The sequence below is a fragment of the Pelophylax lessonae genome, assembly GCF_965119305.1.
Source record: "Pelophylax lessonae genome assembly, chromosome: 1".
Taxonomy (NCBI): Eukaryota; Metazoa; Chordata; class Amphibia; order Anura; family Ranidae; genus Pelophylax; species Pelophylax lessonae.
This window is the reverse complement of record NC_138768.1, coordinates 599056647-599075186: the sequence shown is the minus strand read 5'-3', so window position 1 is coordinate 599075186 and position 18540 is coordinate 599056647. Positions and strand designations below refer to the sequence as shown.

The window sequence follows — 18540 nt, the reverse complement described above, 5'->3', positions numbered from 1 at the left end:
CAGTCTCCGAAGGGAGGGGATCATACTCTGATTCAGTATGTCACGGTACATGTTGGCATTCATGGTTTCCTCAATGAACTGTAGCTCCCCAGTCCCGGCAGCACTCATGCAGCCCCAGACCATGACACTCCGCCACCATGCTTGACTGTAGGCAGGACACACTTGACTTTGTACTCCTTTCCTGGTTGCCGCCACACGTGCTTGACACCATCTGAACCAAATAGGTTTTTCTTGGTCTCATCAGACCACAGGACATGGTTCCAGTAATCCATGTCCTTAGTCTGCTTGTCTTCAGCAAACTGTTTGCGGGCTTTCTTGTGCATCATCTTTAGAAGAGGCTTCCTTCTGGGACAACAGCCATGCAGACTAATTTGATGCAGTGTGCGGTGTATGGTCTGAGCACTGACAAGCTGACCCCCTACCCCTTCAACCTCTACAGCAATGCTGGCAGCACTCATGTGTCTATTTTCCAAAGACAACCTTTGGATATGATGCTGAGCATGTGCACTCAACTTCTTTGGTCAATCGTGTAGAGGCCTGTTCTGAGTGGAACCTGTCCTGTCAAACTGCTGTATGGTCCTGGCCACCGTGCTGCAGCTCAGTTGGGTCTTGGCAATCTACCTATGGCCTAGGCCATCTTTATGTAGAGCAACAATTGTTTTTTTCAAATCCTCAGAGAGTTTTTGCCATGAGGTGCCATGCTGAACTTCCAGTGCCCAGGATGAGAGAGTGAGAACACCAAATTTAACACACATGCTCCCCATTCACACCTGAGATCTTGTAACACTAACAAGTCACATGACACCAGGGAGGGAAAATGGCTAATTGGGCCCAATTTGGACATGTTCACTTAGGGGTGTAATCGCTAAGACGGTGTAATCCTCAGCTGCCATGCTGTTTGTATGACAGCTGTAGCGGCCGGAGGAAACTCAGCTGCACTGAGGATGATGTGTCCATGGGAATTGTTGGGGCACTGCTGTTCCCCGGCACACACAAGCCCTGTTGCACAGTAGTCAGTGTTTGGGGTCATTTGACTGGGCTTCGTCACGGGAATGGCCGGCTGGCTCCACTAAATGGCACAGGTCGGCGCATGTACATGGTCGTCCCCTTGTCACGGTGCTATGACGCAGCCACTCATGTTGGCGTCCCTGTGACGTCTGACGCGCAGCTCATGCACGGGTGCCATGGAGCCAGGGGATAGAGCTGGACAATCATCCAGAGGCGGCTCTTTTCCTGGACCAAAGGTCCGGGGGTCTTTATTGACTCCATCTGCCACAAGTCTATCTCCTCATTTCCCTAATGGTTCGTGGGAAGTGGCCTTCGACCACCCCCCAAATACACACATAGATAGATATATATATTCCCATATGGCTCCAGACTGGCTAACATACCTGTCCCAAGACTTACTTACCCGTCACCCACAAATGTAAGTATTTATATTGAGGATTACTATTATGGACTTTCTCAGCAATTAGAATTTTTTTCCTGAATCCTTATTGCACTATATTGTACAGTAGTTAGGCATTTAGTGCTATACTCTCCATCTTTATTGGATGAGGGTCTATGAATGGGCACATTTATACTTTATACTGTATATTATACCCCGTTACTAATATTAGTATTGTTTTTTCCACCAGGGCTTGTCTTTTTGCTGCCATGTGATCATTGTGAGCTTCAGTGTGCACGGTTCAGACATTGCTTGCCTGGCAGTGTCTCTACCCAATCCATCAGTACATGGGGAAAAATATCCACCCCCCCCCCCCCATTCCCGCCATTAGCACTCGATCTGTGGTCATCAATATGATAGGATACATACAACAAATTACCATTCCTTATAACATTAACCATATACTGTGAGTATCCATTGTTTGCCATGTGATACTTGTTTACTTTGAGGCAGCTAATGATATCCCTCACCTATTTGCCAGGTCTATTGAAAAAGGCTTTGTGTACATATTATCCTTACGCAGAGCTGTCTGTTCTCAGTTGCTATTGATTTCTTAGCGTAAATTTGCTCTTCATTTTGATTTGCTGATGGTGTATAAAAAATGGTTTATAATATATCTACACTGTAGCTAAATAAAATGTGAAAATAGATTACCACTAGATGGAGATATGAGCCCTCCTACTCATTTTGCTTGCTTCTAGGAATAAATATATATGGCCTATTTTTATCATATACTTACTGTTACTAGCAATCTACTATCCACATCCATCCAGCCCTGCTGCAGTGCTAAGACGTCAAGTGGGGCTGCTAAGCCGCGCTGAAGGAAGTGGGTGGAGGCGGAGCCAAATCTGAGTAGGCGGCACAGAGGAGGAAGAAGTGATGTTACTGCAGAGGAAGAAGTGATGCTTGCGTTCCACCCGTGCCGGAAGTGACGTGCCGATGTCCGTAGACCGGAAATTGCGTTGACGCGTTTCACCCTCCCCTTCCGGGCGTTTTCAAAGGTCTTTGAAAACGCCCGGAAGGGGAGGGGTGAAACGCGTCGATGCAATTTCCGGTCTACGGACATCGGCACGTCACTTCCGGCACGGGTGGAACGCAAGCCGGGACCAGGCGCCATCCCGAGCAGTATCCACGGCCAGGAAGATTTCCAGACCCGCTTGATTTGATTTTTGCCTTAATTATCTTCACAAATGTGAGTGTAATTGTTATTTTTAACTACCACTAAAAGTGTTATCAGAGTCACACTATTGTGGGGTCTCTCCTTTCTCCTATATGTGATTGGAGCAATAAGGACTACAGGGACCATTGGCAACTAACCCCAAGAATCCATCATTGTTCCTTACTGGGACACCAGCTCTATTTGACCTTTTTAGGCTATATGGCTTATGGGGTCAATTTAGTCCGGTAAGTGGAACATCCAGAGGGGGCGGACTGTCACCATTGTCTCACTGCACTGGATAAAGGCATGCTTTTGCACTGCGTTTTCAGCACTCAAGCACTTTACATTGGGACTTTTTGTGGAATATATCTATAGATTTATGTGGACTGTTGCACTTAACTAGTAGCACACTTATTGAACCATTAGTGGTCTCTCATTTCTGTTACGTCACCCCGTGAGGGGGTTACTGTTTTAGAATTATTTTCACATTTATATGTATTTGGTATGCATGTTTATTGCACATTGCACTTTTATTTAATTCATGAGTGATATTATATATATGTTTTTTCACTCATTTGCTATTTTAATACTATACCTGTTTGTGCTGGTATTTGGCACTGCACTTTAGTAATTTGGTTATTACCATTTTTGAACAGCTGCATTTAGGTAGATTCATTTATTTATTTGTCCATAGCGCGGTACACATTTTTGATCTTTACATGCTAACATCGCCAAGTGTCGCTCCTTTTATAAGTACCACCATAAAGATTAGCAAGGACTAACCAATGGAATACTGCATATTACCTATGGACTGCTCGCTAAAAGCACAGATCACTTTGAATTAGCGTATGGTTTATGTACAATTATACAGACTGATCAATGGTTCTAGAGGAATTGTATGGTCACTTCACTTGGGCATTTTTATTTAGCACTTGCACTTTATTAAATATTGTATCCTTTGCACATAATTTTACATATGTTTCACAATTTTGTTTTTTATATCTGGTGAACAATTTAAATTAAACGGGTATTATATTGCACATAGAGCAGCACCAAACCCCATTTTTTATATAGCTTTTACAATTCTGTGGGTTGCCATCCTTCCTGGTCATATCAGTCAGCGGTTTAAACAGAGAAGAGAAGTTACGAATACATTTCCAATACTAATTGGCAAAACCAAGAAAACATTGTAGCGGATGTAGACGTACGGGTCAAGTTCACTGTTGAACTGCAGATAGTTTTTCTGGGTCCATCGAAAAACCAGCAGTAGAAATTACATAACCCAGAAATGTAATCTGTTCACAATGGAACCCACACTTCTCCAACTTACAATACAGATTATTATCTCTCAACCTCTGTAGCACATGGGAGACATCTGTGTGGTGGCTCTCTAGGGATTTTTAATATTTGAGAATATCGTTGAGATGAACCCCCACGCATTGCTGCAACATATCTCGGGGGGACATCGTTGATGAAATTCTGAAAAACTGCAGGAGCGTTGCAGAGACCAAACTGCATTACAAGGTATTCGTAATGTCCATGCCTGGTATTAAATACAGTTTTCCATTTGTCACCCTCCTTATCCTTACGAGATTGTATGCCCCTCTCAAATTGAGCTTAGTGAAAACCGTGGCTCCTTTGAGGTAGTCAAATAATTTTGTAAACAATGGAATCTGATAAGCGTTCTTAATCGTGATGCGATTGAGACCCCTATAATTGATACAAGGTTTCAGTTCAACACATTTCTTTTTCACAAAGAAGAAGCCAGCACCGGGAGGAGATGAGGACTTGCAGATGAACCCTTGAGAAAGTGATTTGGCAACATACAGTAGTCCTCCATGGCTTTACCCTCCAAGACAGACAAAGGTTAGACCCGGCCACGAGGGGCATGGCACCAGATTGAAGGTCAATTGTACAATCATACGACTGGTGTGAAGGCAAACTATCTGCTTGACCTTTGTCAAAGACATCGCTAAATTTGCGGTACTCCTCTGGCAAGGGGGAGAGTGAAGAGATGCACACGACCTTAACCACTTTCTGAAAACACGTCTTACTGCATTGTGGCGACCAGGAAAAACCTCAGCAGGATGCCAATCAAAAGAGGGGTTCATCCTCTGTAACCAAGGATAACGAATGATCCCCAGGTAATGAGGTGAGGAAATTACTTGAAATTGGATTATCTCATGGTGCAGAGCCCCTATGCCATGGTCAATGGAGCAGTCTCATGAGTGACATGGGCAGGCTGTAAAGGTCTCCTATCAATAGCCGCAATGGCAAGTGGGTGGCACGAAGCTGCAGCGGAATCGAGTGCTTAGACACAAAGGCACTATCTTTCAACAGGCCTGCAGCCCCAGAATCAATTAGAGCCTGCCTGGACAAGCCTGTCTAATCACCTCAGTGCTTGCCCATGGGCATCACCCTTACATTTAATTTATGCACCATGACCCAAAATTCTGACTCGTCTCAATGTCAGTGGCCTGGCTGTATTCACTGGTTTTACACACCAATGTATCTTCCTAAAGGTGGCTTCTTTGTCCTCTGACAGCTGTCACTGCTGCCTCCTATTTGTCTGTGAATGTCCTCTTTTGAACTCTCCCTAAACAGCCCCCTCTGTTTGGGTATTTTTGACCTGTCCAGACGGGTTTCATACACCTCTCCCTGATCTTTCCACCCTCTCTCTTTCCTCTTTTTCTCCCTCTACCAGCATTAATGCTCTCCTCTTCCTCCCTTAGCATCCTCCACTGGTTTCTTACCCCTTTCCCCTCCATCTCCTATCCTCACCGGGGGAGAGAGGACAGGATCTGGTCTCGGCTTTTATGACAAGCCTCCCCCCCTGCCCCTCATCATGGCTGCACTAAACATCCTAACACTTATTGTTCAAGGACTGAATTTCCCACATGAACGGGTCAATGCCTTCCGATTGTTTGCTTTAGCCAAAGCACATGTAGTTTGCCTCCAGGAAACCTCCTTTTAAACCAATTCTCCCCCAAATCTGTCACCACTGCCTACCCACAAATATTTACAGCCTCAGCCAACACTAAACAAAGGGGAGTTCTGGTGGCATTCCACCGCACTACCCCCCTTGCACTCCGGAAAGAGATTAAGGACCCTGAAGGTAGATACATTATTCTATTGGGCCTTCTCGACCTTGAGGTTACAGTGGTGTCTTACTATGCCCCCAATCGTAATCCCACTTCTTTTCTCTCACACCCTTTGCAAGTTATAGACACACATAAACAAGGCATCGTGTTGGTTTGCGGTGACTCTAACCAAGTTATCTATCCTTTCCTGGACAATCTCCATTTTCAGCTTCTGCAAGCCCAAGCAAACTAACCTTTCAACAGTTGCTACATCGCCACTTACTTCTTAACTCTTGGAGGGAAATTAACCCTGCTAGATGACAGTACACTTATTATTCACATCCCCATAAAGCCTTTTCATGCATTGACCACATTTTCATCTCGGTCAGGTCGTCTCCTACACTCCTCTCCTTGGTCATCCTACCTTTCACCTGGTCCGACCACAACGCCGTCCTTACGTCTTTGGATTCCCTTCTACCCAGACAAGACCGCTCTTGGTGCTTAAATGACACCCTCTTGGCACACCCCTCTCATTGCATGGATATTTCCCTAGCCATCAAAGACTACATAACTCACATTGTCCCCGACGACATCTCCCCATTACCATTTGGGAAGCCCAAAAGCCTGTTATTCGAGGCGCCTGCATTAGATTAGCCACCCACCTCAAGAGGGAACACCAGACCCTACACCAAAAACCAGAAGCCTCTTTTCAACGGTCTCCACTGCTTTTCATAACCACCCTACTTCTGCTCACAGACAGGCCTTAAACAGGGCCAGGCTGGAACTGGATATTTTCCTGTCGGAATCAGCTGAAAAGCCTTACGTTGGTCCAGACATAAATTTTATATGAAAGCAAACAAACCCGATACATTCCTTGCACTTTCCCTTCGTAGAATAAACCGTGCTTACAAACAAATTTGTTTGAAATTCGATAAGGATTCCTATTCCAGCAGCTCTGTACAGGTCTTGTCTGTCTTTGGAAAAAACATCTGACCGAGCTCTACTCTACTGATAGTGGGTTTAATGAAGCCCACGCTTCAGCACTCTTTTTTTCTCTTACCCTCCCATCCCTAACGGCCTCTCAACGGACCAATCTAGAACAACCCATCTCTGAACTGGAAGTCTGTAATGCCATTAAAATGCTAAAGAAGAATAAATGCCCAGGCCCTGACTGTTTTACAGCTTCCTATTATAAACATTTTGCCGATTTACTTTCACCTCTGCTGACTAGAGTTTTCAACTCTATTTTAAAAGACCACTGCTTTCACGCTGACTCTCTCATGGCAATTGTTTCCATGCTTCTAAAACCTCAGTCAGACAACTCCTCTTGGGCCAATTATCGCCCTGTTTCCCTACTAATAGTTATTGCAAATATTTTCTCCTCCCGTTTGAATTTGATTATAGCGTCTCTCATCCATAAAGATCAAGTTGGGTTCATCCCTGTGAAACAAACTGGAGATAATATTCGCAGGGCGGGCTTACTAACTCACATGGCCCGCTCCAGCCACATTCCTACATGCTTTATATCACTAGATATTAAAAAGGCCTTTGATTCCCTCTCCTGGCCTTATCTCCACTTCGTATTACAAAGCTGGGGCTTCGGACCACATTTTCTCTGCTGGATTTCCTACCTATATACCTCCCCCTCAGCATACCTTAAATATGCAGGCTACAAATTCGACCCCTTTCCAGTGTGCTGCGGAATAGGACAGGGCTGCCCCCTGTCCCCACTTTTCTTTGCCCTTGGCGTCAAACCCTTAGCCTATCTGATACGTTCCAATCCGGACATCAAGGGCCTTGAAATGGATGGCATCCATCATAAGCTCTGTCTGTTTGCAGATGACATCCTCATCTTCCTTTCCTCCCTGCTGGCATCCAGTCCCACTCTTTCTTTCTCTTTAACGTCTCTTTAAAGTCAGGCGGCTAACTGCATCTGGGTTCGGGCTTTGAGCCACAGTGTCTTCTGGATGCCTTTCTGAAATTTTTTGAAGGATCCTTTTCTTCCAATAAGTTTGTAAATTACAAAAGCCGAATGAAATATATAGACACTTTTTTGCACGTGTGTAGCTCTGTGGGACACTAAATACAGCTTCATCACTTGGTCCTTGAAGTCTACTCTTCCCATATAAAGATGATAATCGTGGACACAGAGGCTTTTCAGCACCACCACCTGCCTTGCTAGATTGGACTGTCGTGTCTGGGTGAATAGAAGACAGGATGAATACATCCCATTTGCCTTTTCCACTTCCCTGTGAGTAGTTCATCATTCTGCAAGCAGGCTTTCTCCCCCCCTTTCTAAGTTGGGTGTTCACGAGTCATTGGGGGAAACCCCCGAGACTAAACAAATGTCAAAAAGTGGAAAGCTTGCATAAAAGTTGTCCATGTACAAATGGTACCCATTTAGGAACAAGGGTGACACCCATATCTATGGCTGGCCATTACAGCAGAGAACACCAGAATATGATTAATCGGATCTGTGGACCAATATGACCGCAAATCATTCTTTTTTTTGTAATGCCCAATCGGAAACCATTCAGATATGGTGCAGCTCGCTAACCAGCATGCACCTCCCGATCTTGTGCCTGTGCAGTGTGAAGAAAGCGAGGTACACTCTGCACAGTGTGGAGGATGCCCGTTGACTCCTGATGACACATATATCCCGGGAGCCAACAGGCAAAAGAATATGATGTACCTCACCGGGGCAAGCTAATACGGAAGTGCAGCGCTTCAGAAAGCCTAAAGGTAATTAAACTTTAGGAAAATAAAAATCCCAAACGTTGATAGCATAGTGGTATGTAGATATACACCGAAATTTTTGCGGCTGAAACATATCGAAAATGGTGTTATCGGCATTTGGCCGATAAGAGAAAAAGGTGCCGATAATGGTGCTGAAAACGCAATTTTGCAGCAATTTTTCTGTGTTTATGGTTTGTTTTTCATAGGTTATGTGCCTCAAAAACCACATCAAAAATGGAACACAGGTGTGGTATTGATGCGTTCTTGCTGTGTTTTCAATGCATTTGGTGCAGTTTTTTTGGTGTGTTTTTTTTTATGCAGTTTTTTTAACCGACTAAAAATGCAGCAAGCAGGATTTTTAACACCACAATGGAAGCACAACGGACCAGTGTGAAAACATGCATAGAATTTAACCACTTAAGCCCCGGAAGATTTGACCCCCTTTCTGACCAGGGCCTATTTTGCGATTCGGCACTGCGTGACTTTAACTGACAATTGCGCGGTCGTGCGACGCTGTACCTAAACGAATTTGACGTCCTTTTTTTCCCACAAACAGAGCTTTCTTTTGGTGGTATTTGATCACCTGTGCAATTTTTTGATCATGCGCTATAAACAAAAAAAAGAGCGTCAATTTTGCAAAAATAACAATATTTTTCACATTTTTTTATATGAAATTCCCCCAAAAAAAATGTAAAAATCAAACTTTTTTAACAATTTGTTTTATGCTACATATGTTTGGTAAAAAAAATCACAAAAAGCGTATTTTGATTGGTTTGCGCAAAAGTTATCGCGTTTACTAACAAAGGGAAAGATTTTTGTCATTTTGTTTTTTTTTTTAATGCGTAATGGCGGCGATCTGCGATTTTTTTTGCGGTACTGCGACATTGCGGCGGACAGATCGGACCCTTGACTGACATTTTTGACACTTTTGGGGTTACCAGTGACATTTCTACAGTAATCAGTGCTATACATATGCACTGTTACTGTAAAAATGACACTGGCAGTGAAGGAGTTAACTGTATTGGAGAGGGAGGGGTTAAGTGTGTCCTAGGGGCGTGTTTCTAACTGTGATTGGCTGTGGCTACTAGTGTAAGAACAGAGATCAACGGTCCTACATAGTAGAACCATCTGATCTCCATTCTTACACAGAGAAGAATGACAGACGGCTTTGTTTACATTAGCCGCCTGCCTTTCTTCCGGTGTAACAGACGATCGCGAGTGCCCGGTGTACATCGGGTCTGCCGGGCACACGCACGGGGGGGTCCGTGACCGCGCGGGAGCTCGCCTCCGGTGGCGCGTGCTCGCTCCCTAGAGCCTCACAGGCTAGCGACGTAGCCCTACGTCGCTTTGCCTGTGAGGGGCGGACTGCCGACGAAAATAGTCGTGCGGCGGTCGGCAAGCGGTTAAGGGGATATATTTTTCTTGAGCTTTTCTTTCATTAAAGTTGCCAATAATGGCCGACAATAAATTCATATTTATTTATTCACTTAAGGACCAGAAGGTTTTACCCACTTAATGACCAGGCCATTTTTTGCAATAGGGCACTGCATTACTTTAACTGACAATTGCGAGTTTGTGCAACGCAGTATTTGATGACCTGTGCGATTTTTATTTTCTGCGCTATAAACAAAAAAAAGAGCGACAATTATGAAAAAAAAAACAATATTTTTTTACTTTCTGGTATAAAACATTCCCAATAAAAAAAAAAATAAATACATTTCATTAGTTTAGGCCAAGAGGTATCCTGCCACATATTTTTGGTAAAATAAATCCCAATAACTGTATATTGATTGGTTTGCGCAAAAGTTAACGGATCTACAAACTAGGGGATAGATTTATGTCATTTTTATTTATGTTTTACTAGTATTGGCGGCGATCAGCGATTTTTAGTGGGACTGTGACATTGCGGATTGGACACCTGACACTTTTGAGGGGACAGGTGACACTAATACAGTAATCATTGCAGAAGCTTTGCACTCTTACTGTACTAATGACACTGGAAAGGAAATGGGGTTAACACAAGGGGCGATCAAAGGGTTAAATGTGTCCCTAGGGGTGCTTTCTAACTGTGTGGAGGATGGGCTTGCTAAATAAACACAGAGACCTGTGTTCCTAAATAGAAGGAAAGCAGGATCCCTATGTTCATCTCTGACAAAACAGCGGTCTGCCTTGTTTACATCGGCAGACAGCCGTTCTGTCTCCATGGGGAGCGATTGCGGGTGGTCGGTGGACATTGGCTCCCCCTCTAGCCAATAGGCACATGTGCGCACCTCCCACTATCTGTTACACGAAGCAACAGACAGGTACTTTGTTTCGCCTAATACAGCCAACCTGCTGCAGTAAAACGATGGCGGCTGGTCGGCAAGTGGTTAAATTCATGATATTAATTAAAAAGTTGAATATAATACAATTGTATATTTTTTAAAAACTGCCCCTCCACCAAATGATTTGGACGGCTTCCAGTGCCGTTAGGTCATCAATAGACATCCTCCTGTGAGGGAGAAAAGACGAATGCCGGTAACCGGCTTCTGTTGCAGGGACATCTGTCTCAATCTGTGCTTGCCAGTGCTGCTAATTAGTGCCTTCCCGTGCTTCATCAGTTTCACCTATCAGTGCCATCTCTCAGTCCCTCCTACCAGAGCTCATTAGTGCCCACCAGTGCCACTTCATCAGTGCCATCTCTCAGTCCCGCCTATCAGGGCTCATCATTGCCACTTCATCAGTGTAGCCTCAGTGTCATCTCTCAATCCCGCCTATCAGAGCTCATCAGTGCCACCTATCAGTGCCATCTCTCAGTCCCTTCTACCAGAGCTCATTAGTGCCCACCAGTGCCAATTCATCAGTGCCATCTCTCAGTCCCGCCTATCAGAGCTCATCAGTGCCCAACAGTGCCACCTATCAGTGCCATCTCTCAGTCCCTTCTACCAGAGCTCATTAGTGCCCACCAGTGCCACTTCATCAGTGCCATCTCTCAGTCCCGCCTATCAGGGCTCATCAGTGCCACTTCATCACTGTAGCCTCAGTGACATCTCTCAGTCCCGCCTATCAGACCTCATCAATGCCCACCAGTGCCACTTCATCAGTGCAACCTATCAGTGCCATCTCTCAGTCCCGCCTATCAGGGCTCATCAGTGCCACTTCGTCAGTGTAGCCTCAGTGCCATCTCTCAGTCCTGCCTATCAGAGCTCATCAGTGCCCACCAGTGCCACTTCATCGGTGCAACCTACCAGTGCCATCCCTCAGTCCCGCCTATCAGGACCCATCAGTGCCACCTATCAGTGCCATCTCTCAGTCCCGCCTATCAGAGCTCATCAGTGCCTCCTCATCAGTGCAACCTATCAGTGCCATCTCTCAGTCCCGCCTATCAGAGCTCATCAGTGCCTCCTCATCAGTGCAACCTATCAGTGCCATCTCTCAGTCCCGCCTATTAGCGCCTCCTCATCAGTGCCACTTTATCAGTGCAACCTATCAGTGCCATCTCTCAGTCCTGCCTATCAGAGCTCATCAGTGCCTCCTCATCAGTGCCCAACTGTGCCACTTCATCAGTGCAACCTATCAGTGCCATCTCTCAGTCCCGCCTATCAGAGCTCATCAGTGCCTCCTTATCAGTGCCCACCAGTGCCACTTCATCAGTGCAACCTATCAGTGCCATCTCTTAGTCCTGCCTATCGGAGCTCATCAGTGCCTCCTCAATAGTGCCCACCAGTGCCACTACATCAGTGCAACCTATCAGTGCCATCTCTCAGTCCCGCCTATCAGAGCTCATCAGTGCCTCCTCATCAGTGCAACCTATCAGTGCCATCTCTCAGTCCCGCCTATCAGCGCCTCCTCATCAGTGCCACTTTATCAGTGCAACCTATCAGTGCCATCTCTCAGTCCTGCCTATCAGAGCTCATCAGTGCCTCCTCATCAGTGCCCAACTGTGCCACTTCATCAGTGCAACCTATCAGTGCCATCTCTCAGTCCCGCCTATCAGAGCTCATCAGTGCCTCCTCATCAGTGCCCACCAGTGCCACTTCATCAGTGCAACCTATCAGTGCCATCTCTTAGTCCTGCCTATCGGAGCTCATCAGTGCCTCCTCAATAGTGCCCACCAGTGCCACTACATCAGTGCAACCTATCAGTGCCATCTCTCAGTCCCGCCTATCAGAGCTCATCAGTGTCCACCAGTGCCACTTCATCAGTGCAACCTATCAGTGCCCATCAGTGAAGGAGAAAAATGACCTGTTTAAAAAATGTTATAACAAACTATTACATTTCTTTTCAAAATTTTTGGTCTTTTGTTGTTTCGTTAGCAAAAATAAAAACCACCATAAGAAAGCTCTATTTGTGTGAAATAAAGTGATAAAAATGTCATATGGGTACAGTGTTGCTGAGCGCACAATTGTCAGTCAAAGTGTGATAGCTCTGAACATTGGCCTGGGCAGGAAGGGGGTATAAGTGCCCAATAAACAAGTGGTTAGGGTTGATGTGGGTGTTTAGGCAGGCGTCCCAATACTTTTGGTTATATAGTGTATATATGAAGTGATGATTAGACCCGGAAGAGAGAAGGAAATGCTGAGTGATAGATGAGTGGGAGGTAGAATATGATGGAATAGTGGCATGGGATGAGTCTAGTGAGGTGTCCTCCTCAGTGACCCCAGAGAGGACATGGCATGTCCTATATGAAGGAACAGAAGCCATTGCAGTGATAAAGTACAGAGCCGACCCCCCTGAGCAGACAGCCGCAGCCACTATTCCTCCACATTCTAGTCAGCCCCCATGTATAAGCTGACAGGAAGCCAGCACAGTGCGGAAAGCCAATAAGGAGCGGCCCACGGGCGGCCAATCCGGCACGCTCACACGGCCTCCAATCTAGGCGGGCTTTACATCGCCGAGCATCCCCTGCCTTGCTGCATAGGAATCATTAGCGGGGCTTCTCCCTGCCAAGCCGTGCTCAGCACTGTGCTTTCCTCCGCCCACTCCACCTCCACTTCCTTGTCTGCAGCCAAAGTGACAGCGCACAGAGCCATAGTAACACCAGTCAGCTTTAGGGAAGGGAAATACCTGAAAGGGTTCCTTCCCCCCCTGATTGATGGGCCTCCCGGGCCAATAGGAGGAGGCGCGCAGGGAGCAAGGGGCGGGATCCGAGTTGTAACCCAAGCTGGGCTGAGGATAGGTTGAGATCTGATGGTGTAGAGTGCTAGTGCCTTTGCATGTATGTATGTGTATGTGTGTGTGTGAGAGAGGGAGAGGGTGAGTGCGGGCTGTGTAGAGGCAGTCAGGGAATACAGTGTAGCAGTGTCTCTGTCTAGAGATAGGCTGTTGCATTTCAGTGCTAACTGCAGCAATCTGTGTCTATTTTTTTTTATTGTTTTTGGGGGGAGGGTTGTTGATCTACATGAGACTTCTCTTCATGCTGGTGAATCATATCTGAAGAGGGACAAATACGGCACAAGTTCACCTCCGAACCGGGATTTAAAGACATTCACCGTGTGACAGGCTGCAGTGCACGCTCCATCTGGACATGTCTGAGCACAGGGCGATGGACCCCAAGATGTCAACGTTAGACAGGGCGGTGAAAGGTAAGACAGCTGGGGGCGATCGGATCGCGGGGATGGTGGCTGGGGGTGTTACATTGCAGTATATTTGGGGGGAGGGCTTGCACAGTCTTCACTTCCTTCTTATGTCTTGGTATTGTGGTGCTCTGAGCTCTTTCCTCTGATCTGATGATAGGATCCAGTATTGGGGTACTGAACCCTCTTCTCTGATGATAGGATGCAGTATTGGGGTGCTGAGCCCTCTGATCTGATGATAGGATCCAGTATTGGGGTACTGAGCCCTCTGATCTGATGATAGGTTCCAGTATTGGGGTGCTGAGCCCTCTGATCTGATGATAGGTTCCAGTATTGGGGTGCTGAGCCCTCTGATCTGAAGGTAGGATCCAGTATTGGGGTGCTGAGCCCTCTTCTCTGATGATAGGATCCAGTATTGGGGTACTGAGCCCTCTTCTCTGATAATAGGATCCAGTATTGGGGTTCTGAGCCCTCTGATCTGATGATAGGATCCAGTATTGGGGTACTGAGCCCTCTCATCTGTTGATAGGATCCAGTATTGGGGTTCTGAGCCCTCTGATCTGATAAAATGATCCAGTATTTGGGTACTGAGCCCTCTGATCTGATGATAGGATCCAGTATTAGGGTACTGAACCCTCTTCTCTGATTATAGGATTCAGTGTCGTGATGCTGAACCCTCTGATCTATTAGGATTCAGTATTGGGGTGCTGAACCCTCTTCTCTGATCTGATGATAGGATCCAGTATTGGGGTGCTGAACTCTAATCTGATCTGATGATAGGATTCAGTATTGGGGTGCTGAACCCTCTGATCTGATAATAGGATTCAGTATTGGGGTGCTGAACCCTCTTCTCTGATCTTATAATAGGATTCAGTATTGGGGTTCTGAACTCTCTTCTCTGATCTGATGATAGGATCCAGTATTGGGGTGCGGAGCCCTCTTCTTTGTTAGAATCCAGTATTGGGGTGCTGAGCCCTCTTCTCTAAAGATATGATCCAGTATTGGGGTGCTGAGCCCTCTTCTCTAAAGATATGATCCAGTATTGGGGTGCTGAGCCCTCTTCCCTGATGCTAGGGCCCAGCATTGGGGTGCTGAGCCCTCTTCTCTGATCTAATGATAGGATCCAGTATTGGGGTGTTGAGCCCTCTCATCTGATTTAATGATAGGATTCACTATTGGGGTGCAGAGCCCACTTCTCTGATGATAGGACCCAGTATTAGGGTGCTGAGCCCTCTTATCTGATCTGATGATAGGACCAAGTGTTACTGAACCCCCCCCCCCCCTTTCCTGATCTGATGGATTGTGCTGTTTGGTGAAGGATCCAGGCACTGCAGTGACTCCTCTTCCCCAGAATTAGGGGCTGTCTGCTACTGGAATCAAGCTATTGGGTGGGGTGGTTTTAGGTAGTCAGGGGAGGATCTTACATGTTCATTAGCTATACCCACAACATAGAAAATGTGCTACCATCCATCCACACCATTCTGCCTCCAGGCACCCCCATTTCACACCATCCCCCTTGAGTAAGTAGTAGACAGGTACAACATTACAGTGCTGCAGGAGTGACAGGACACATCTGCACAGGGCTGGTAGGCTTCCCCACATCTGTACAGGGCTGGTAGGCTTCCCCACATCTGCAAGGGGCTGGATATGGACTATTCTAAATTGGTCCTATGATGTGGACTTAAATCATTGCATATTGTACACTGCATTCCATGCCTTAATTATTTTTTTTTTTTTTTTTTGTTATGCAATATCTATCTATCTCCATCCATCTAGAAATGTGCTAAATGTAATCTTGCCTAGGGACAAGGTTGGCAATGGCACATTTTTGCCCGGCCTGCTGATACAGTTCCCTTTGCCACAATCCTCTGACATTCCAGCGCTCACACTGCGATGTGATGTCATTGTATTCTTTCTGACCCAATGGCCAGTGTCTTGTCAGTGGAAGTCTCGGTATATTTCAGTTCCATACAATGGCTAATCACGTGTGATGAATTCTTAGTTATTACAGTGTGGGAAGGAATGTTGCACCAAGGGATTGAAGGATGCCCTCGAGGAAGCTGTATTACTCGGAAAAACCCTGCAGTCAATATGTCCTCAAATTGGTGTCTCCTCTAGAGACAAGATTTAGTGATACATTTCGTGAATACTTAACGCTCTCTTTTAAGTTTTTCTGCTTAACCCCATTGTGGTCAGAAGAGGCCTGTAGGATGGCATTATTTCTAGATGCATGTCGTATATTCCCTTTTCCTAATGCTATTATGGATGTAGCTGTATTTATATGTATACATTAATGCTTCTATATGGATTGAGGAAGAACGATCCAGCCCATGGTGAATTCCTGAGTCTAGTACAAGGAAAGCTGCAAGTAGGAGCAGTGCCACATTCCACACTGGTTTGAAGTTAACCCTTATTTTAGATGGAGACATCACTTTAATAATATGTGCTCATTGCCAAGAAAAACATTGCATAAGCAGGTCAAAATTCCTTTTTATAACCTTTTTGTTTTAATGAAGTTTTAGGTTTTTATGTATTACAGCTTTTCTCAACCTTTTTAACACAGAGGAACCCTTGAAATACCATTATGGTCTTAGGGAACCCCTGATAGTAATTATTATATCTACAGCTTTCTGGGCATTAGCGCAACGGTCACTTGGAATATTGCCCTTCACACTGACAGTCCATGGAAAGCATGCCCCTCACACTTGCAAACAGTTGAAAAAATGCTCCTCACACCAGCTGTTAGTGAGAAGAGTGCTCTTCACATTGGCGGTCAGTGGGAAGAATACTCCTCACTCTGACGGTCAGTGGGAAGAATACTCCTCACGCTGGCGGTCAGTGGGAAGAATACTCCTCACTCTGGCGTTCAGTGGGAAGAATACTCCTCACTCTGGCGTTCAGTGGGAAGAATACTCCTCACTCTGGCGTTCAGTGGGAAGAATACTCCTCACTCTGGCGTTCAGTGGGAAGAATACTCCTCACTCTGGCGTTCAGTGGGAAGAATACTCCTCACTCTGGCGGTCTGTGGGAAGGACGCCCCTCGCGCTGGCGGTCTGTGGGAAGGACGCCCCTCGCGCTGGCGGTCTGTGGGTAGGACGCCCCTCGCGCTGGCGGTGTGTGGGTAGGACGCCCCTCGCGCTGGCGGTGTGTGGGTAGGACGCCCCTCGCGCTGGCGGTGTGTGGGTAGGACGCCCCTCGCGCTGGCGGTGTGTGGGTAGGACGCCCCTCGCGCTGGCGGTGTGTGGGTAGGACGCCCCTCGCGCTGGCGGTGTGTGGGTAGGACGCCCCTCGCGCTGGCGGTGTGTGGGTAGGACGCCCCTCGCGCTGGCGGTGTGTGGGTAGGACGCCCCTCGCGCTGGCGGTGTGTGGGTAGGACGCCCCTCGCGCTGGCGGTGTGTGGGTAGGACGCCCCTCGCGCTGGCGGTGTGTGGGTAGGACGCCCCTCGCGCTGGCGGTGTGTGGGAAGGACGCCCCTCGCGCTGGCGGTGTGTGGGAAGGACGCCCCTCGCGCTGGCGGTGTGTGGGAAGGACGCCCCTCGCGCTGGCGGTCTGTGGGAAGAACGCCCCTCGCGCTGGCGGTCTGTGGGAAGAACGCCCCTCGCGCTGGCGGTCTGTGGGAAGAACAGATTACAGATAGCTAAAAAGATCATTGACATCAGTTCTAGCTTATGCGAGAGGCAGAAATTGCTCATTGCCTAAGGAACCCCTAGAAATTTCTTGAGGAACCGTGGTTGAGGAAGACTGATTTAAGGTCATAGGCTTTCTGTATACTGTGCTTGTCTTTCTGCATTTTTCCAATCAATGACTGCAGAATACAAAGTGGTGTGCTGAAATGTCAGCAATTACACCTTGCTGTGTTCACATGGGAATTGTTTTTTCAGAAACGCAGCTTTATTAGAAGTGGACCATGGATCATGGTAACAAATTTACACATGAACAGGATGGACAACTCTCCTCCATTATAGTACACAAGATGTTTACAGGGGTGACTGTAACACTCATAATAAAGCGGTATTTCCTTCTTAGCCTCCTGAATCCTATAATAAGATTTAATGCATACAGTCTTCATAGAACAGGAAAGCCCCTGCATATTTAATGTAATAGTGCAAATTTAGGTAAACTGAAGCAACCAATAAGATTTAACTTTTTTGTTCCTGTGTGGTCGGGAAAACAAAAAACAAAAACATCGACTGAAACCTCCAATATTTAGATAGAATACAATGTATGTATTTCTATGCAGTGAAGTGATATAAAATAAATTATAGTGAGTCCTAAAGTACATTTTTAGAGTAAGATGAAGCTTCACAAAAACTAAGTTTGCCAACAGCTGTTGTTTTAACCTGTATATGTATAAGTTCACAGAGACCTTAGTGGACAATTTCCTAATATATGTAAGCTGTTAGACAGTGCTTTGCCAAATGTTTTGAGGAAAAAGTGATCATATAGATGAAAAAAAAATTTCCGGTCACTATAGTTTACTCCTCTATGATCATACGCATGCGGAAACCATTTCTGGTCACTATAGTTTACTCCTCTATCATCCTACGGATAAGAAAAACATTT

At 46.2% G+C, this 18540-nt stretch overlaps 1 protein-coding gene across 4 annotated transcripts in view; it reads left to right on the top strand.

Annotated features, from left to right (window-relative positions):
• Positions 1-13381: 13381 nt before the first annotated feature.
• PPP3CA (protein phosphatase 3 catalytic subunit alpha) overlaps positions 13382-18540 on the top strand; it is a 466059-nt gene continuing 460900 nt past the window's right edge. For 2 of the 4 annotated variants that reach the window (XM_082243611.1, XM_082243609.1), the window contains exon 1: positions 13389-13986. In XM_082243611.1, the coding sequence (XP_082099737.1) occupies positions 13929-13986 (58 nt within the window). In that variant the 5' untranslated portion in view covers positions 13389-13928. Of the gene's footprint in view, positions 13987-18540 lie in introns of all 4 variants that reach the window. The other 2 variants (XM_082243610.1, XM_082243608.1) reach the window with 2 other exon arrangements.